Raw genomic sequence first — 21607 nt, 5'->3', positions numbered from 1 at the left:
TTTTTCTGCCTATAAACTCTTCTTCCTTTTGAAATATGCTATATGAAAAATATCAAGGTATACTAATTTTTAATATATTGCCTTATGAAATATTTTGTGGGAAATAAATTTAAACATCTTAGCTACATATTAAATCTCAAATGCCTAAAGAGAACAGGGAAAAGGCAATTTTCCTGGATTTATATGTACAAAGAGTAAAAATTCAGATTTATTAGAGTAATTGAGCTACTAATCACATCTTAAAAGAGTATTATCAGTCACTAAATCATATTTGACTCTTTGCGACCCCACAGACTGTAGCCCACCAGGCTCCTCCATCCATGGAATTCTCCAGGCAAGAATACTGGAGTGGGTGGCCATTTCCTTCTCCAGGGGATCTTCCTGACCCCGGAATCAAACCCATTTCTCCCGCATCGGCAGGCTATTCTTTATCACTGAGCCACCAGGGAAGCCCTTAAAAGAGTATTACAATGTTTCAGAATTCAATAATCACAAAAACTCAGTGTGTGAGTGGGTATGTATCTGTCGCTCAGTCCAACTCAGTAAGTTCCCTCAAAAAGGGAAGGCATCATGATGTGTGTGTGTGCACGCACGTGTGTGTGCGCGTGTGTGTGTGAAGGGGTCATGACACATCCATCCCTACCCCAGCTGTCCCTCTTAGCTCTGCTGGTCAAGAAACCTCACGTAATGATTTATTAGTGAAAGCGTTTGGGAACCTAACAAACTACATATAACAAATGTTCTAAATGAGTTATTTATAATCACTTTACAAAGCTCTAGTGTGGGAGGCCTCTTAAGTCACAAATCACCAAACTTTTATCCAATATTATCTGAAAAGAACACAATCTAAGAATTTCCGAAAAACAAATATTGCTGTAAAAATTATGGCTACTCAAAAATGCATTTCCTGTGGGGAACATGCAATGTACATTTGATTGCTTAACATTTATGCAGGCATATTAACAGCTTTTTCCTAAGTTACTCTGTCATTTAAAAACAAACACTGATATTTATAAAAATACTTCCTGAGTACTTGCACACCACTTAGTCATTTTATAATATTTATTAAGCATCCAAGAATATTCTAGATAATGTAAGGGGGGTGGGAGGAGAGGAAGGAGACAGGGACTCATTCTTGAGACATTTACAAAATATTAAAGATGCAGAAAAAGCTAACAACAGTTAATATGTACAGAACACTTGGAAAATTTCAAATAACTTTCACAGACATTGTCACATGTTCTCAGGCAACTGCCTTTATACAAGAGTCCAGTGAATGCAAGTAGATGTACCTAGAGGCACAGAAAGGAAAGAATCTGACCCCAAACTTCACCTCTGTGGCAGACAATCGCTTGTCTCCGTTATCACTCCCAACGCCCGAATCAGAATCCTTCTTGCTGGGTTATACGCCATCGATATTGAATTCATTTAGAAAAGAAACAAAATGACAAAGTTCAGAACAACATACATCAACTCATATCAAAATAATGACATTGCTTTATAAATTTTTATTATTATCCAAAGGCAACAAATCAGTTGAATATTAAAGGATATTAAGACAAGGTTCAACTTGGGCTTCCCTCATAGCTCAGTCGGTAAAGAATCTGCCTGCAATGCAGGAGACTCGGGTTCAATCCCTGGGTCGGGAAGATCCCCTGGAGAAGGAAATGGCAACCCACTCCAGTATTCTTGCCTGGAAAATCCCACGGACAGAGGAGTCTGGCAGGCTACAGTCCGCTGGGTTGCAAGAGTCGGACATGACTTAGCAACTAAACCACCACCACCAAGACAAGGCCCTAATGAAAATCAGATACGTGAATGGTTTGTTGGACAATTTTTTAATTTAATTAATTAGTTAAATGTATTTTTGGCCTCACCACCAACACATGAGATCTTAGTTCCCTGACTAGGGATTGAACCAGCAACTCCTGCATTGGAAGAGCAGAGTCTTACCACTGGACCACAAGGGAAGTCCCTGTACTGTCTAAAATAGAATGTAAAATAAACTCCTTGTGTCCAGAATTTCATGGATTTACATTCTACCTGAGTGGCCCGTTTTTTTAAATCTGGTAACAAATTTTCTCATTTTATTAATTCTAGCATATAAAAAAGCAAAATCTGTCAGTTGCTCTTACCTCTTATGTTATGAAAAAGTCCTAACTTTCAATAATTCTGTAAACTTTGATCCAGTGACTAAATAAATTTGATAGTATGTTTAAAACAATAAAATAATGAATACTTCTTTTAAGCATTATATAAATGTACCATTAAGGTAGGCTGAGATCTTAAGTCACTGTATTTACTTTTTAGTAAAAAGTTCAGGAAATATTTCTGCAATTAATACATCTCAAAAACAACCTGCATGTCTACAAATGTGTTCAGTGTGAGAATTCTGTTCTCTGAAAATTCAAGGCCCGATTCATGCCACAAAATGGTCAAGGACACACGAAATGACTGTAAAGTTTCCATTCTAAACAGAAAACGTCAAAAACTATGCACAGTGCATTTTTAAAAGACTATTAAAAAAATAAAGCCTGCACTGTTTCTTAACAATGTTCCAGAAGCACAGTAAAAATTAACTTAGAAAACCATGTCTCAGTTTGATACATTTGTTCACACTGAACATTTATATTATAGATCTTATTTATAAGGCTATACATAAACAGGTGTGTATATACATGTGCGCACACACATAGGCAGCACTCAAGAAGGACTGATTATTGAATTAGGAGAGGGTAGATGAGATTCAAAGATGACAAAATATTATCAACATTACCAATTTTCCCTTTCTTATTCCAAAAGTGGCTGAGACTCTGATGTATAAAACTGTACTGGTTGAGTGAAACAGAAGAATCTGAGGGGTTATTTACTGGGAGTGTGTTGGGCTAAGCAGATTATAAATGGGGCTTCCACTGAAGGCTGTCATACTCACCCGTCTTCCACGGGCTGGTGTAAATGTGGCCTTTCCATGGTGTGGAGATAAAGGGAGTCTGTTGTCTTAATCTGGCATGCCTGGATGCTCAGATACTTGAATATGTGCACTTTGCCCTTGGTGCAAATCTAAGGGAAAATAAATAATAAGTAGCTCCTTTTTTAAAGACAAAACAAAATGCAAACATCAGACATCTCACTCCCTATGTCTTAGTTCTTGCATTTTCACTTTAAGTAATATGTTAACAATGATCACCAAATTTGACGTCTCTAAAACAGGTACGATTTTTAAGGCAATCATCTCCTCCAAATTCTACCTGAACAGGAAACTGTGCTCAAGAAATTTCTAGTTTCTTGGCACTAAACTGCAAAATTTTAACAGAAATATATTTATGTAAAAATAGTATAAAAAGTATGTATGTCATATGACTGACCTAGAAATGTTCCAATTCTGAAAGCATATACATTTAATTTTGTTCTCACATAGTTTAATATTTGAGCTTGAATCTTATCTCTAAATAACTGACAATCATATTTTTAAATGGTCAAACTCCATTTTTCAGCTAACTTTAAAGACTCTATTACTCCTTTCATAAACTATACACTCCATGAAAAAGTTTCAAACACATGCACAAATGATCAATACAACTGAGTAAGTGAAATAATCAAACATCATAATTCTGGAGCTGCAGTGACCAGAACAGTGAGGCAAATGCTGGTAAACAATCTGATGTCACAGAAGATGACATACTGTAGTCAGATGTACCTGAGGGTTCGGTTTTTAAAAAACTGTGACTGTTTATGATCATGTCTCACACATCAATTCTGCAGAATACATAAAAAAATGGTTCTGCTTAGAGTTGCTTAGGTGCTATTGATAGCAGACCCCACCGCCCCCATCAGCAACAACTTTGCTGTGAGACCCCTCACCTGTGCTGGAGGAGACTGCAAAGGGTTATTCTCAAGCAGTAATACTTGCAGCTGTTTCATCTCTCTAAAACAAATGGGAATCACGAGCACTTTATTGCAGGAAAAGTCAAACTTTACCAAAGGAAGATCTACTAATTCTAAAAGAACAGGAAAAAAAAAAGAAAAAAAACTCAGAAAGCAACAAGATTAAGTGGCTAAACATTTTTAAAAAATTTCTGCTTATCAGGAAATATATCATTTAGCATAATTAAAATCAAGTTGTGCATGAGGAATATACATTATGTTTATATTGCATTGACCAAAAAGTCCGTTTGGGTTTCAGCAAAACCAAAAGACATACTTTTCATTTTCATCAAGAACTTTATTGAACAACACATTCAGTAACCAAACAAACTATTTGGCCAGCTCAATATAACATTTTACTAAAGAAGAGAGGAAAGCTTTCACTGGGGGCCCAAAAGTTTTAATTTATTGTTAGTTCTGATAAGAGCTGCAAACGTTATACATGCACAACATCTATTGTTTAAAAAGGCTTTTTTTTCCAGCAAAACAATCACATAAGCCACACCACACCAAGACATGCTTATGTTTTAACTTCCAACTGTTTTCAAACAGCTTGCTAGCTTATGAATAACATGCTAATTATAACATATCCTTATGTATTCTGTGTATGTGGGTTGGCAGAATCTCAGAATGAGTTACTAGAAATATGTTCATGATTGTTTAACACCACTTTAAAAAATAAATGCTATCAAATTTGGAATTTTGCAACAGACCCTGTAATTCTGATTTGATTAGGCTTTATTCTACTGCTTTAAAAGAGGTCTTCTGTAGCTCCACAAACAAGACAGAACATTATATTTAGCATAAAGTCCCCACCCAGTGGCACAGCAAACACTCAGTAATTTCAAGCATTCCAACCGACATTGGCAGCTGCAAGAAACGAACTCAAATATATTCCATAGAGCAAAGAGGCTGAGCAATGCCAGACATGTAGGGTGACACGGGGCAAATCACTAAGATCTGTGAACGAGAGGCGACACAGGGTTCATTTCAGAACAGGCCTCACCACGTTTATTATGAAACCTGGTAAGGGATGATACGCAGTGCTTTCAAATACTCAAGGAGTTCTCAAGCAGATGAAGGTCAGGGACTATAAGAAGAGGAACCAAAGGCAGCTACCTTGAGAAAGTATTCCTAATAACACTATCCCTCCACTCCCCCTGTACTGCCTGAGGGTTTTCACATTATTCAGCTAGACTACTTCATGTTCCACCAACAAAAGCTTAGCAACTGATCCCTTTTCGGAAGTCAAGTTGCTCTCGGTGTGGAGGGACATTCCCTCTTTCATACCTTAGTGAACTGCTCTATATTAAAGAAAAGAGTCATGAAACTGAAACGCTGCAACAGTGGAACAGGATCATTGCTCATCAGCTCCCAAACTCAGGTCCATGATAGGCAGGCAGTTGTGTAAGAGAAACCCAGGATGTGTATGTTTTTTTATTGGAATATAGTTGATTTACAAAGTTGTATTAGTTTCAGGTATACAGCAAAGTGTTTCGGTTATACATACATATGTATGTATATATAAGACACTGATGCTGGAAAAGATTGAAGGCAAAAGGAGAAGGGGGCAGCAGAGGATGAGATGGTTAGATAGCATCGCTGACTCAATGGACGTGAATTTGAGCAAACTCTGGGAGATGGCAGAGGACAGGGGAGCCTGAGATGCTGCAGTCCCTGGGCTCACAAAGAGTCAGAAACGACTTAGTGACTGAACAACTACTATATACGTATGTTTTTTCAGACTCTTTTCCCTTATAGTTTATTACAAGATATTGAATATAGTTGCCTGTGTTATAGAGCAGGGCTCTGTTGCTTATCTATTTTATATATATAATAGTGTGTATAAGCTAGTCCCAAACTCCTAATTAATCTTCTGGTAACTCTAAGTTTCTTTTTTATGTCTGTAAGTTTGTTTCTGTTCTGTAAATAAATTCATTTGTATCTTCTTTTAGATTCCACATATAAAAATGTTATCGTAAGGTATATGTATTTCTCTGTTTGACTTCACTAATCTCTAGGTTCATCCATGGTGCTGGGAACGACATTATTTCATTCTTATTCGTGGCTGAGTAATATTCCATCGTATATACGCACCACATCTTTATCCATTCATCTGTTGATGGACAGTTAGATTGCTTCCATGTCTTGGCTACAGTAAACAGTGCTGCTGTGAGCATTAGGGTGCATAGATCTTTTCTAATCAGAATTTTTGAAATCTAATTCAAGCTGGATGTGTATTTTTTTAAATTGCCCCCAAGGAATTCTCTGCTCAAACCCATCTCTCTGACCAGTAGCAGGATAAGTGATCTTCCCCAGGCCTCACTTGTCCCAGCTGCCTTGATGAAGTGCTTGGACAGCAGTGGGAGGTAGGCAGGAGGTGAGCCCTGGGACTGCACGGAATCAAGAAACTTAAAAGGAAGAGCTCTTTCCACTTCATTTTGTTTCTGAAAACAGAGCTGAGAATTAGGAGGACTCTCTATATAAAAAGAGTATCTCTTTGCTGTGACTTCCAGCAATATGAATCCATCTCTCCAGTGGTTGACTCGACTCTCACCAAGTTAGCTTGGCAAATCAGGACGAAGTTTAACCGGACTCTGGCTCTTCAACAAACTGTCACTTAAAATGAAGACTTTTAAGCAAGACTAGAGAGCTAAGCTCATGGAAGATATAGCAGAAGGGGAAAGAAGGTGACTTAAAGTAAAAGATGGTTTTTATAATGACTATTCCTGTTAGTGCCTGTTGGGGACACAATTACAATCTTAGTTTAGGAAAGCAAGAACCCGATAGTTTCAGAAGGAAATGGAAGAGAAAATGGTAACTCTGCTCAGAAAAGGTCAAAAGAATAGGAAAAGAGGTGGTAAGAAATAACAAAGAACAATGAATCCCACTGCTCTCTGTCCACTGCAAAGAGAAGCAATGAATCACTGCCTTAACACTCTTGTCTGTTCTGGTCCCAGAAAGTACAAAGTCAGTCTCCCTACTGCATTAGGAAAAACACCATAAAACTGATCTGGGCAGTAAGGCCACAAACGTTTCCCCTCCTCCTCAGATTGAAAGTATAGAAGGAGGGATACTAAAGAGGAAAAGTAAATGAGTAAACACTAAAAGTCTTTAAATTCACTGCCTCAGAGCATTATCAATGCTCTCTTGTTAACAGAGTTCTCCAGAGTGAAGCAAAAAGACACTTGATATTCAGGAAATTATTTTTTAAAAAAAGATTTTCCAGTAAACTAAAGCTTTAGCTCTTGGTGTTTATTAAAATATGGAACCTGAGAAAACAGAATTATGGAAAGCTTAGGAATTTGTAACTGATCTTTTTAGAAGGAATGCTTTTAACTTAAGAGAGATCAAGGAACAGTGTCAGAAACAAATCTCTTGATTTTACAGATGCATTTTCTTCCCTCATGTTTCTATTGCAGAAAACTGTTAAATGATTAAATTTTTATAAAAAGAGTTCAATAATTAGTGATGATTTCTCAATAATTAACATAAAAGCTTAAATGAAAGTTTTCTTTAATGCTATGAAAGGTTATATGCTTACAGATTTGCTGTCTATATAATAAGAGTTTTTCCTTTGTACTTGCTCAAACCAAGGAAACAATTTCATCCACTGAAAAGTAGAACTGCATAATGACAAAATGAAAAATCACTGTTTTTATGCCAAGTCATCTCAAGTAATAAAGTGATAAATCTTTATGCTTAGGGTTTCTAATTTTCCTTCTTTAAAATACTAGTCAGGATGAGAAAGGTGAAGATGGAAGATAACACTTAAAGCAGATGACATTTTATAAAATTCTTTCCCTTTCATGAGCTCCATTTTCTTGCTTTGAATAACGAAGCATTTCAAGCCAAAGATCATGAAACAGGAACAGAATAATAAAAATCAGGCAGTTCTAAAATAGCTGTGTGAGGGTCTGATTAACCAAATGCTGACTGTTTCCAAATATACACTTTAGCTTTGAGGTATATTTGCAAATGTAAATTTGAAATAGGGCATATCTAGTGTGCTCAAATGAAAAATGACAGAAACCAGTGTCATCCTGGAAAACCAGAGTATGTTCTGGAGAAAGCATTCAACGCCACATTGTTCATCAACTCACCCCTGATTCAGGTCCAAATGAGGATCCCAAAATGTGAAATTCAGATCCAGCACCACCTACAAGGCTGCTTATCAAAGTTCTTAATGGCCTAACACTTCTGAATATATATATCTTTTTAATTTTTTATTTATTTTTATTATATTGAAGTAAAGTTGACTGACAATTTTTTTGTATTGAGTATCTTTTTACTTGAACTTCAACACAACATCGCATCAGAGGGCACAATATGGAAGCCCAGAGATGCGGAGAAGCGTTTGCCTGAGTCTGGCTCCTAGGCGGTGCTATCTGTAGGGCTCTGAGTTCCTGCTGTGTCTTTGGGGACTTGAGTCTCTAGAGCCATCCTTGCTTCAGGCTTCAAGAAATTCATCAAAACAACCAGAGCTAGGGATCCAAATTTCACTTCAGGGGGCACACCCTTGCCTGAAGCATGGATCCAAGACATCCTTGCTCCAGGCCTCAAGAAATTCTTCAAAACCACCAGAGATAGGGGTCCCAACTTCACTTCAGCAGAGGCATACCCTGGCCTGAAGCATGGATCCCAGACACAAGGTGTTTCCTGGATCTGCAGGACCAAGCACAGCAACTGACTGTTGGCTGGACAGTTGAGGACATCAGACGTCCACACCAACAGCAACTCATGTTGCCTCCTGATAGGAGCTGGATTATGTGCCCCCCAAATTCCTATGTTGGAACCGTGACCACCACCCCCCCTCAAGTTCCTCAGAATGTAACTGTATTTGGAGGCAGGCAGGGCCTTTAAAGAATAAGTGAGTTAATGGGGTTATTAGGGAAGGAGGGTCCTAACCCAATATGATGGGTGTCCTCACAAGAAGAGGAGGTTAGGACACGCACAGTGGGAAGTCGGCATGAAAACGCAGAGAGAAGATGGCCCCCTGCAAGTCAAGGAGAGAGGCCTCTGAAGAGACAAAACCGACCACCACTACGATCTCAGACCCACAGCTTCCAAACTGCAGGAAAATGCATTTCCATTGTTTAAGTCACTCAGTCCTTGGTACTTTGTTATGGGAATCTGAGCAAATTAACCACATACACACACACACACACACACACACACACACACACACACACACACACACGGCTTTATACAGGGGAATGATTTTGTTACTGAAACCCTTGACTAAAATTACAACGTGAATGTAACTTCTCTGTTAGCTACACATGAAATTCAAATTATAATTAATATTAACAGGTACACACAAGCATGACTGGATTTACCTTCACAAAGGTTATTAAAAAATAATAAAAGTCTTCTGTTTGATTCATTTTTCCCCTCTATTTTTTTTTTTTTTTTTACCTTGTGGTAAAACTTTAAGGTAATTTCTTCTGACATTCAGTTCTCGTAGGGATTTCAATTGCCCTATCTGCTGAGGCAGGGCTGTGATCTCATTGCAGCTGACGTCCTGCATCGCAAACAAAAAGAGAAACAATAAAGGCCTTTCACTGGGAAATCAAGCGTTTCAGGGGAAATCTCCTTAAGGAATTTACACATTAGGATAACTATACAGGTACATTTTTATATTGGTCTCCAGGTCCGAGGCCAAGAGAGGCTTAGCACAGAGAAAAAGAAGAAAGTACAATGCTTTAAAAACATCCTCTGGGGAGAGAAAAGGTGAGAAGAGGCATGTTAGTACCCTTTGGTAGCTACTCTCGGGCTGCTGCGTTTACGTGCTTCAGTCTTACTTAATTCTCACAACAAATCCATGGGACAATATTACTGGCCTAATATGCACAGATCAGAAAAATGAGGCCCAGGGAAGTTCTGTCAATTGTCGAAGGCTTGCAGAGTAAACACTCAGAACCAATTTCCAACCCACTGTTCAGCCTACCTCACCAGAGGCTCATAATTTACAGTGTATAACTATGTATAGTAATGCATTGTTTAGATATATTATTTATTTTAAATGTAATTCTTATCAGAAGGCTGAAAACTTTGGACTGGAACATGCTTATAAACATTTACAAGCAAGACTGTGGAGGATGGAGACTGTGTCTTCTCTGCCTTGGAAAAAATAGTACTCCACTGGTAATCAACAAAGGTCCATCTAGTCAAAACTATGGTTTTTCCAACAGTTGTGTATGGATGTGAGAATTGGACTATAAAGAAAGCTGAGCACAGATGAATTGACGCTTTTGAACTGTGGTGTTGGAGAAGACTCTTGAGAGTCCCTTGGACTGCAAGGAGATCAAACCAGTCAATCCTAAAGGAAATCAGTCCTGAATATTCATTAGAAGTATTGGTGCTAAAGCTGAAACTCCAATCCTCTGGCCACCTGATGCGAAGAACTGACTCATTGGAAAAGCCCCTGATGCTGGGAAAGACTGAAGGTGGGAGGAAAAGGGGACAACAGAGGATGAGATGGTTGGATGGCATCACCGATGCGACAGACAGGAGTTTGAGTAAGCTCCAGGAGTTGGTGATGGGCAGGGAAGCCTGGTGTGCTGCAGTCCATGGGGTCGCAAAGAGTCAGATACAACTGAGCAACTGAACTAAACTGAATCATTGATTAGAACCACCTCGACATATGCAAAATGGTGGCCATGATATCTTTAATCTTCTATCGTATTATCATCCCTAATCTCACTCTTCCTCTTGTCCCTGGTTGCTCTGCCCTGCTCTCCACCTCCCTCACCCCAGCTACCCCCTTAGTCCAGACCAGCAGTATCTCTCAGCCAGACACTATAATGGTCTCCCGGTTGTCTGCAAGCATCAAGCTCCTCCTTGGATCCATCTTTCACACAGTCAGTGTGAACTTCACTGTGTCATCCACCAGCTCAAACATCTGTAGCAGCGCCTTAGAAACTCTAGGATAAAGTACCAAGCTCAAAACCACTCAACTGTTCGCCTCCTCCTGTGAGCTGGCGAGCTCCTAGATGGAAGAGACTATTTCTTAGCCACTTTGATCTCCTGGTGCCAAGCAGAATGCCAGGTAGAAAGTACAAGATCAATAAATATTGGATAAAACGTCTTAAGCTGCTTTATGTTGATGCTCCATGATGCTGAGGTTTATTCTGTCTCTGGCTGGGAGCCCAGGAGGCCTCAATATACACACCAAATTTCTTGCAGATCCTGCTTGGTGTCGCAGAACCATAGGTATATTTGGACTACAAATGATCCAAATGAGATCAAGTCCATAAACATCGTACACCACTGCTGAATCTACCAAAAAACTCCCCCTTCACTCCTTTTAGAAGGAACAAAGCCTCGTTTCATAATCACTTATATGAGAGCAACTCATTGACCAGTTCCCTGAAACCACCAGGCTCTGTGTAAGAGCAGGGCTGCACAGAACACAGTGGATCACTGTCCTCTGATCCCATCTCTTTTCAATATCCTCAGGTGACCTGCCAATCTGTCATGGTCATGAAGGTGTTAAATGGATATCACTTGATGAAAAGGAATAACATCACTCCTACTGAAGGCATTTAAGCTGTTCTATGAAGTCTGGGCACACACACTGGAATCAGCCCACCATGCTGTTCTGCACTCAGCAGTCTGACTCGGGGTAGAGGTGGGGGGCTGGCATGTGATAGTTTAAGAACATTAGATGTTTGATGGCATCACCCCCAAGCTGGCTGTTGCTGCATTGCTTCTGGCCCAGAAAAGTCATACCAAATTTTATGAAAGGCTTCCCTAATGTTTAAAAAAAAAAAAAAACCCACAAGCACATCTGCAGAGACATAAAAATCTAAGGAAGTAATTACATAAAGGAGGTCTAGAGATTGGTTCAGTTGCTCTTACCCCCTCACTGAGTCAGTAAATTATTCTGCCTTTCTGAATATACTTTCATGTATGAGAAGTAAAAAGTGAAATGCCATCTTTTCCCAATTACTACAGCATCTCATCAGCAATAGAAGTCAATAACCAAACCTGTGCAATGAAAGTTTATCTTTCTTTGCTTCAACCAAGTTACAAATTCGCAAGAAGTACCATTTTAAAATCTAAGAGCCTTCACACAAATGGTACACAGGTGAGCCCTAGAAATATATGAAATTAAATTATTTTATTGGACTCAGGATCAGGCACAGTCAGATTGTTGATGGCTGACAGGAAGGGAAGGTCATGGAGGAAGAATTAGTGAGATTATTTTCCACCTTTAAGGAGAATTTATGATGACATCTGAAATGTTTTTATAAGTCTGTGAGTGATAGCATGAGAAAGATATTTTTGCAGAATATGGGAACTGCAGATTTTTCAATGTGAAACTGATTTTGAGACGTTTCAAACATAATTTTTAAAAAATCTTTCTCTTAAAACAAGAGAGGTGGGAAGGGCAAGCCAAGAGACACCAGATATATTTAGGTAGCATTATGAAATACTCTGAGATAAAATGCATTTTTATTCTATTTTTTTTCTGTATACTATATTCATCTTGCACATTGTTGATTACCGCTGGTTAAGTCATGAAAGAGTCTGCTGTTTCCCTAAGCTTCCCTAAATATAGGTAACTTTTCCAACATATATTTCTAAATGGCTTTATCAAAGAAAGTAGACTCCCCTCAGCTATATTTAAATACTTAGTTACCAGCAGGGGAAATGCTTTCTTAATTTATTTTTTTTAAAGAACTTCACATAATGTTAACAACAAGCTTTTCCTTCTAACTTGCAAGAGAGGACATCTGTAGACCATTAGAAACACAAAGTCCAATTGTCCATTCACATTTTGAAGGATATATGGTGAAGGTCAAATTATTTTAATAATACTCTGCACTGCCATCAGTTACTTCCTGTTCTGCCAAAATAATGAGGGGAAAGCAAGATAGACTTTTCACTCTTGTATGATTAACACTGCAAAAACTGTGCTAACCTCTTCCTTCTCAGCTACTAAGCTCTGCCAGGTTTTAAAGAGGTTATGAATTCTGTCACAAAAATAAAACCACATAGGTAATTATGTCTTAATTAGTTGGGGAATGAGGAGGAGGACAGAGAGGAAAATAGTCTAGATGTTTTTGGATAAGATACTCCAGGTTAGAAACTGAAAAAGCAACATTCCTAGAATAGCCTGGTTCTTTAGAACATGTCTTTCCCCATTTGGTCTAAAAGAAAGTATGTTTTTTGTTTTTGTTTTTTAGGGGGGAGAGTTCACTTTTAAAAGATATGATTTAAAAAATAAATTTTAAAAATAAACATTAATGCTCCATATTGCTTCAGTAGTGATAATTTATCAAGTTATAAGTTCCAGATCCAGTAGCTTCTTCAGATAATCAAATGAAGCCCTTCTGAACTGTCTATTAGCCCTAAGCTATGATTCACAGAATAATTATTGCAAGATATCAGTTCAGTTCAGTTGAGTTCAGTCACTCAGTCAAGTCCGACTCTTTGCGACCCCATGAATTGCAGCACGCCAGGCCTCCCTGTCCATCACCAACTCCCGGAGTTCACTCAGATTCACGTCCATCGAGTCAGTGATGCCATCCAGCCATCTCATCCTCCGTCGTCCCCTTCTCCTCCTGCTCCCAATCCCTCCCAGCATCAGAGTCTTTTCCAATGAGTCAACTCTTCGCATGAGGTGGCCAAAGTACTGGAGCTTCAGCTTTAGCATCACTCCTTCCAAGGAAATCCCAGGGCTGATCTCCTTCAGAATGGACTGATTGGATCTCCTTGCAGTCCAAGGGACTCTCAAGAGTCTTCTCCAACACCACAGTTCAAAAGCTTCAATTCTTCGGTGCTCAGCCTTCTTCACAGTCCAACTCTCACATCCATACATGACCACTGGAAAAACCATAGCCTTGATTAGACGGACCTTAGTCGGCAAAGTAATGTCTCTGCTTTTGAATATGCTATCTAGGTTGGTCATAACTTTTTTTCCAAGGAGTAAGCGTCTTTTAATTTCATGGCTGCAGTCACCATCTGCAGTGATTTTGGAGCCCCAGAAAATAGTCTGACACTGTTTCCACTGTTTCCCCATCTATTTCCGATGAAGTGATAGAGAAACCAAATTACCATATATTTAGCATTATAATATTGTAAATATACAGAAAGGACCAAAAGCAAAAATCTTAAATGTGTCATAAATATTTACTAAATCTATTCTTTTTGAAACAGAAATGAATCTAATCGTCATGCATTACATAATCACATAAACACTCAAACGCAAGTTTTATGGGCCAGCCAATTTTCTCATTTAGATTAAAAAAACAAAGAACTTCAGAACTTCAGCAATGACTTAAAATACACATATTTTCCGCTGGTTTAATCAAAATGCTCCGAAGCAACCCAAAGAAAGACTTTAGAAGTTAAGATTCTCATTCATCACAACCCTTCTGGGCAATTACCAAAAAAGTCTCTAGAAGGGTTAGATGCGTGTTCAAGATTAAAACATTTTAGCTGACTGACTGCTAGTTGCAAACTTACCTTCAGAATGCAAAAATGACAAGGATTTAAAATATTAGCATAGGTTCAAGATTATTAAAGCAGGAAAGGTTCATTTTCAGAATATAACATTTTTGAAAGACTAGACCTGTTTTTTCAAGTTGTAACTTTTAATGAAAGCCAACATAATTAAGTGTGACAAGATGATTTTTGGTTAGAGAAGGTTTCCAGGGAGACCAGGCTACGCTGCAAAACTACATGTGGTATTCTCATGAGCTATCTTCCCCTGACTCTTGGGTTTTCAAAATCTTAGTGTTGTTATACTATGGCTTAAGTCATATTTTAAAATCTAGCTCTTTATTTAACAGAAGAAAATGTGAACATTCTGACAGGAAATACAAGCTATTAATACTACTGGCCTCCCATCATGTGGCCATGTCCTTCTGGGGAAATGTCTTTTGTGTGACTTCCACTGCGCAACTTGAGGGCAATATCTTAACCTCTCTGTTCCTATGTAAAAAGAAGAGATGAGATTATAGATCACTCTAATTTCCTTACAACATCAGGAAAACCCTTCTACCACAGTAGAAATAATGAAGAAATCTGTTGAAAGATAGATACTTAACTGACTTAGGAGTAATGTCAATTTTGATTTTTTAGCAATCAAACATCTAAAAGCCTGTAGTAAGAACTTTTTAAAACAAATTGGTATGTTCATTTAAATTCAAAAATTTTTCAAGCAACCTCTGGTATGATAAATTATTACCTCTCAACACTTACTGAGAGTCTCCTAATATAAAACTCTAGTTCACACCCTTCCACATTCCCACAAACACATACCTCATCCCCCAGCTCTTCATAAGAAATACAGAGATAGAAGCAACACAAGGGACCTTGAACAGGCCTTGGATCTCCAATTTTCTAACAGAAACCAGAGAGGCTGGGAGGCATCTGCAGAGACTATGAAAGGACCTAAGATTTGATTAGACATGAATTCCTGTCTCCATCACATCTACCTCAGAGACGGGAATGCTACACATAAAAATAATGAAGAAGAGATTTTCCTTAGAAGCTGCTCAATACATCCTGTGTCTCCTCTATCCTTGAATTCCAACTCTCCACACAACCAGACATTTCACACACACACAAAAAAAAAAAAACAGGGAAGAAAAACAATAGTGTGTCTACTCAGGGCCAGAATATGCACCTTCTAGTCAGTTATTACCTGAGTCAGACCCTGTGAGTTCTGGGGTTGAAAAAGCAGGTTTCTAAAACAGTGATATTATGTTCTCTTACGTGAAACTAAGCACTGGAAGGCACAATTTTTATCCTTAGCATAAGTTGAGAGGAGACAGGATTGAGAAAAACCAAACGAGAGATGGACCATCTGTGGACTCCAGTGAGTCAGCACAATCAGAAAACCAGTGAGACCAAAGTGAAAGTGAAAGTGAAGTCGCTCAGTCGTGTCCCACTCTTTTCGACCCCATGGACTGTAGCCTACCAGGCTCCTCTGTCCATGGGATTTTCCAGGCAAGAGTACTAGAGTGGGGTGCCATCTCCATTCTCCAGGAGATCTTCCCGACCCAGGGATTGAAGCCAGGTCTCCCGCATTGTAGGCAGATGCTTTACCGTCTGAGCCACCAGGGAAGATAGTGACTTTTGACAAATACCCCATAAAAGGTTCTCAAATTATTGTGTTCTTAGTGTGCCTATCTTCTTCAGAGCCATCTGTTAATTACAACATGGCTTCACACAGTATTTCTCACCAAATATTTAACACACCGTATCCTTCAGGTATGATCTGACAAGTGATAACCCTGTATGCGAGACAGCAAAAGAGACACAGATGTATAGAATGGACCTTTGGACTCTGGGGGAGAGGGAGAGGGTGGGATGATTTGGGAGAATGGCACTGAAACATGTATACTATCATGTAACAAACGAATCGCCAGTCTATGTTCGATGCAGAATACAGGATGCTTGGGGTTGGTGCACGGGGATGATCCAGAGAGATGATATGGGGTGGGAGGTGGGAGGGGGGTTCAGGATTGGGAACTCATGTACACCTGTGGCAGATTCATGTCAATGTATGGCAAAACCAATACAGTATTGTAAAGTAAAATAAAGTAAAAATAAAAATTAAAAAACAAAACAAAACAAAAACACAACAAAAGATAAGTTTGCAGGATCTTTAAGAATAAAATGATGTTTAGTCAACTCAAGAGAAGTCTATTGACCCTTGTTCCTGGCTTGTGGTTCCTCAAGGAGGAAACTCTCACAGACACTGTCCATTTGTACCACACCCTGTTTTTGTAACATTCTCCCTGCTGTTCATGGCCTGCCACAACTTTAATGGGAAAACCACTGCAAGCTGAAACAAGGAAGCTCCACAGAAAGAAACCACGGCTTCTCTCCATGAGAGGTTTGCAGTCCAGATGAGGGCCCGGTGAGCTCAGCCGCCGTTGTGCCGTGCAGAGGTTTCGGTTTCCACTCCAGCTTCACCACATCGTAGGCCCATGCCTTTGGGTAAGTAATTCTGAAACCCAAACTTGTCTGTGAAAGGTAGACAGGATATCCACCTTGCTGGGCGATTGTCAAGATCGAATGATAAATATACCCAGCGAAGTGTGTGGCATACAATTTAAGCGCTCAGTAAATGCCAGTGCCGCGTATCTCTGTCCCTGATAGAAAGAACACGCAGATATAAAGACTTAACAAAGGAACACAGACAGCTACAGCTCTAAGGAGATAAGCAGTACAGAAGTAATGCAGTGCCCAAGGAGATCAAAGAGTCCTACATCATTCCCATCAGAAATGATGCTTTGAGGCAGAAACTCAGCAGAGCTTAGGCTCAGGCTCCCTGAGTTTTCCAGCACCTGAAACGATGTGTTAATCCATCCTGGCCTCTCCTGTGGATTTAAGGGAAAAAAAATCTCAGAAGTACTTCTTAACGAAAGTCTTCAGGGAAGGAGGAAAAATTGCTTATCCATATCTTTGCACAATCACTAAATGCCAATGCTTTATGTTTTAAGATTCTTAGGTAACTGATATATTCAGGAAGGTAAGATACTGTATTCCAACACCTCTCAAAAATCAGAGAGGGCATCTCCTTTCTTACAGATGGCCACAGTGCTATCATTTTTGTCTTTTAAGCCAATGATGACTCTTGGAAGAGAAGGGTTTACAACTCAGTTTAGGATACTCTTTGAGTCTAAAATGAACATTTTCAAAATATTTCTTCCAAATAGTTAAACAATGCTTCAGTTCAATTCAGTTCAGTCGCTCAGTCGTGTCTGACTCTTTGTGACCCCATGAATCGCAGCACGCCAGACCTCCCTGTCCATTACCAACTCCTGGAGTTCACTCAGACTCACGTCCATCGAGTCAGTGATGCCATCCGGCCATCTCATCCTCTGTGGTCCCCTTCTCCTCCTGCCCCCAATCCCTCCCAGCATCAGAGTCTTTTCCAATGAGTCAACTCTTCGCATGAGGTGGCCAAAGTACTGGAGTTTCAGCTTTAGCATCATTCCTTCCAAAGAAACCCCAGGGCTGATCTTCAGAATGGACTGGTTGGATCTCCTTGCAGAGCCTAATAATAAACTGTGAGATTTTTATCAGCACTTAGGTGGCTTCATGTAACCTGAATGCTTTGGGGAGCTCCCAAAATGTTTTTCTTTTTCTTTTTGCAAGTTGGTTACTATGTAACTACAAAACAGGGGCCTGCCATGCAATTCCAGAATTATTTCAGGCTCCCCAGGGAATTTTTTTTCCAACTGATAGCTAAAAATCCTCTGACGTGGTTACCTGTAGTATCAGTACTATTTTAAGCAAAAAGATGAAAGATAAATAAGAACGGATGGAAACCAGTCATTTTTAGTCTGTGATCTTAAGCAAGGCCCAGTCACCCTTTGTGGTTAAATAATGGCAACTTATTAAATATTCATCAACTTTGCAAATAAATGCCTTTTGCAAAGATCATGCTTGCTCATAGAGCAGAAAGAGCACAGAATACAGGGTTGCCCATGAAGGGTGACCACGAGCCACACGTGGCTACTGGCCAACAGAAGTGTGGCCAGTCCCACCTGTGATGTGCTGCCGGTGGAAAACACACAGTTGACCTTAAAAACTTAGGGTGAAAGAAAAGCTGTAAAATACATCCGTTTTATATTATAGAGATGTTGAAACAATATTTTGGCTATCTAAGGTTAACTAAGATATGCTGTAAAGATGACTTTCCCTTGCTTCTGTTCTTTTAATGTGGCTACTAGCACACTTAAAATGACATTTCCAGAAGAACAAATATCGTGTGATATCACTTATATGTGGAATCTAAAAAAAAAATGGTACAAGTGAACTTATTTATGAAACAGAAATAGAGTCACACATGTAAAAACCAGTCTTATGATTACCAAGGGGGAAAAGGGAGGATGGATACACGGGAAGACTGGGACTGGGACAGGTGCACTGTAATGACCTATATAGGGAAAGAACTTTAAAAAGAGTGGATATATGTACAGCTGATTCACTATGCCATACAGCAAAAAGTAGTAAATCAACTATATCCCAATATTTTTTTTTAAGGCAAAAACAAAAAATAAAATGACGTTTGCTGCCTGCATGGTCTTTTCACAGAACCGTGCTGGGTGAGTGCATTTCTGTTTGGGTTGTAAGTCAGTTACACCAGGGTGACCTTCCGGGCGTCATTCACCACGTCCCTGCCTTGGATTTCTCCTTTTGCAAGATGTTCAAAGTTTGGACTAGATGTCTTTAAAAAAACCCCTATGGCTCTCACATTCCAGAGCTCAGGGGTTCAACAGTTTATTGCTAGTGGAGAAAAGACACAAGGAGGGGGCTGATGACGGTGCTGGATCCAGGAAGCAAGAGCGGCCTTCTCGGGAGCTGGGCTCCGGTCCGGGAGCAAAGAAAAGCCCCAAAGCACCCCCTTACAGCCAGCCAGCAGCTTGTGTGCCCTGAGGCTGCAGACGGTGCTCTTCTACCTCTGCCGCATGCCAGCTCAGCAGCTGACAAGAATACCCCAGGAAAGCCCTGCTCTGTGTGGGGCTGGCTCCAGGGCTCAATACGTGCGCCCCCTCTTAGCAGATGAGCAGGCCGGTAGCCACACAGCTGAGGGCGGGCACGCTGTCAGCTTAAGCCCGGGTGCAGCAGGACCAAAACACACGCTGGCTGCCAAAGACTGACCTCACCGACGTGCCACCCATCCACTCCATGGGAGCCTGGGCGGTGGAAAAAACCCAGCTCCTTATTCACACTGGATTGGCAAGACCTAATCCAAATTCTAGCAAACTTAGATTTGGGTGTTTATCAGAATCCTAAAAGAAGCATTTTTTTTTAAAGGCATATAACTCTCAGTTTCATCCCAAGTGTTTTTGGTATACTTTTTGTTTTCTGGGATCAGTTAATATGGAAACTTCTGAATTAACTTGGACTGAAAGACAGAGTCACCCCTCACTGGCATGGCACGTGGGAGTCTTCCCAATCTATCCCAAGCCACCTTCTTGGCCCACTCTCCCCAACCTAATAGTAGCCCTTAGCAATCACGTTTTGGGGATGTCAATCTTGCGTCAGGGGCTTCTCTGGTGGCTCAATGGTAAAGAATCCTGTCGGTGTAGAAGACGTGGGTTTGATCCCTGGGTCAGAAAGATTCCCCTGGAGAAGAAAATGGCAATCCACTCCAGTATTTTCACCTGGAAAACTGCATGAACAGAGGAGCTGGAGGGCTATAGTCCATAGGATCAGAGAGAGTCAGACGCAACTTGGTGACTAAACAACAACGTCTTGTCTTAAGCACTGGGATACAACAAGTAACATGCTGATCCGGTGCTAAAGCAGCTTTCTGGGTTTAGTGGGTACTGACCTAGAGAACGCCAAGTGAGAAGACAAATGCAGTCCACGAAAATTCCGTGCTATGTAGACAGTGCTGGCCTTAGGAGCACCCTACTCTGGCTTGGAGAATCTGGGAAGGATTTTTGGAGGAAGTGAAATCAATTTGGCTAAAAACTGACCAAGCAAAGAAGAGAAGGAAGAAACAGTCCTTACAGAAACAGTGATATGCTCAAAAGTGCTCACAAGTCTGTCCCTTACCTGGACTTACGTAAGGAGACTCTCAAAGGTCTCTTCCTGTACAAACCATTCTCAACCCAGGACTGAATCAATCAGACCCCAGGCCAAGCATGTACTTCTTGTAATAGAGACTTTGTAGGAGGAGTGTATCCGCCCAAATTAATATCTGTCTTCTTTCGGAATTGTCCCTCTAGGTGGCGGCAGTCAAGCAGCCATGTCCGAGCAGTGTGGCCGAAGGCCCTGGGCATTGTTGACCAGGTCAGGAGAGGACACTGGATCCAGATCTCGTCTCTCTCACTCAGACACCAGGGCTGAAACATGCTAGCAGGTCCTGCTAAATACTTTAGCTTAAGAACATTTAACCTTGGGATCTGTGGGCGAGGCAAACTCTCCACTCTACAGAGAAGTATGGAAAGCTTGAGTAAGAAAACCAATGGCCACCACGCTTCTCAATACCTTTCCAGTGTCTTCTGCTGGTCACTCATAATCCCTGACCAGATGCCGTGGTACCAGTGATGTGACTCCTAGCTGTTGGTGTGAGCTAGTGGGCATGAGCTTCAGATTCTGCTGTCACAGAAAAAGGCACTCTTTGTAGAGCTCTGTTGCCTTTATACCGCAACTACTCACTTCTTTCCTAAAGTCAAGTGGATACGTACGTGACATGGGTGCTGCTCCTTTCTGAGCCAATTCCAGACACACACCTGACCGTGGAGTCCCAGCACGCTCTATCTGGGCCCCATAAGCCATCACCCCAGTGTTCCAGGTAGCCACAAAGAAATTCACTGGAACTGGCACGCAAGAGAAAAGTTATGGGCCATCAGTGCCCTAGATTGGAGTCTGATTCAAGGAAGGTACTGTGCTCTTTTCATGGTTGAAATCAGAACACCCTGCTTTGTGCTTAACACAGAGACAGTTGCAAACAGCTGGACATGACTGAGTGACTGGACGACAACAAGGACTCTTGTTGGAGGATAAATTGTGATGATTATGGTTGAGCCCAGTTGCTTATTCTCGCCTCCTCATTCACCCAAGATACCTTAGCTCAATGGAAGTCGAGAAAGAACTCACTCTTTTCCCCTTTGGAAACAAGGTCAGTAACTCAATTAGTGGTGAAAAAGCTGACCTCTTGGCCTCAGGTACATACTTCCAACCCATCTCTGCCTATTTA

General features: G+C 40.3%; 1 protein-coding gene across 2 annotated transcripts in view; it reads right to left on the bottom strand.

Moving 5' to 3' along the window:
* Positions 1 to 21607, bottom strand: part of LRCH1 (leucine rich repeats and calponin homology domain containing 1) — a 219731-nt gene that overhangs the window by 62401 nt on the left and 135723 nt on the right. For both annotated transcript variants that reach the window (XM_068984230.1, XM_068984231.1), the window contains exons 4-7: positions 9343 to 9448; positions 3862 to 3998; positions 2933 to 3060; positions 1334 to 1397 (exon numbers count right to left, since the gene is read on the bottom strand). In XM_068984230.1, coding sequence (XP_068840331.1) covers positions 1334 to 1397; positions 2933 to 3060; positions 3862 to 3998; positions 9343 to 9448 — 435 coding nt within the window. The remainder of the gene's footprint in view (positions 1 to 1333; positions 1398 to 2932; positions 3061 to 3861; positions 3999 to 9342; positions 9449 to 21607) is intronic.

The sequence above is a fragment of the Capricornis sumatraensis genome, chromosome 12 (assembly GCF_032405125.1).
Source record: "Capricornis sumatraensis isolate serow.1 chromosome 12, serow.2, whole genome shotgun sequence".
NCBI classification, from domain to species: domain Eukaryota; kingdom Metazoa; phylum Chordata; class Mammalia; order Artiodactyla; family Bovidae; genus Capricornis; species Capricornis sumatraensis.
The sequence above is the reverse complement of the archived record's forward strand: the minus strand, read 5'-3'. Positions and strand labels throughout refer to the sequence as shown.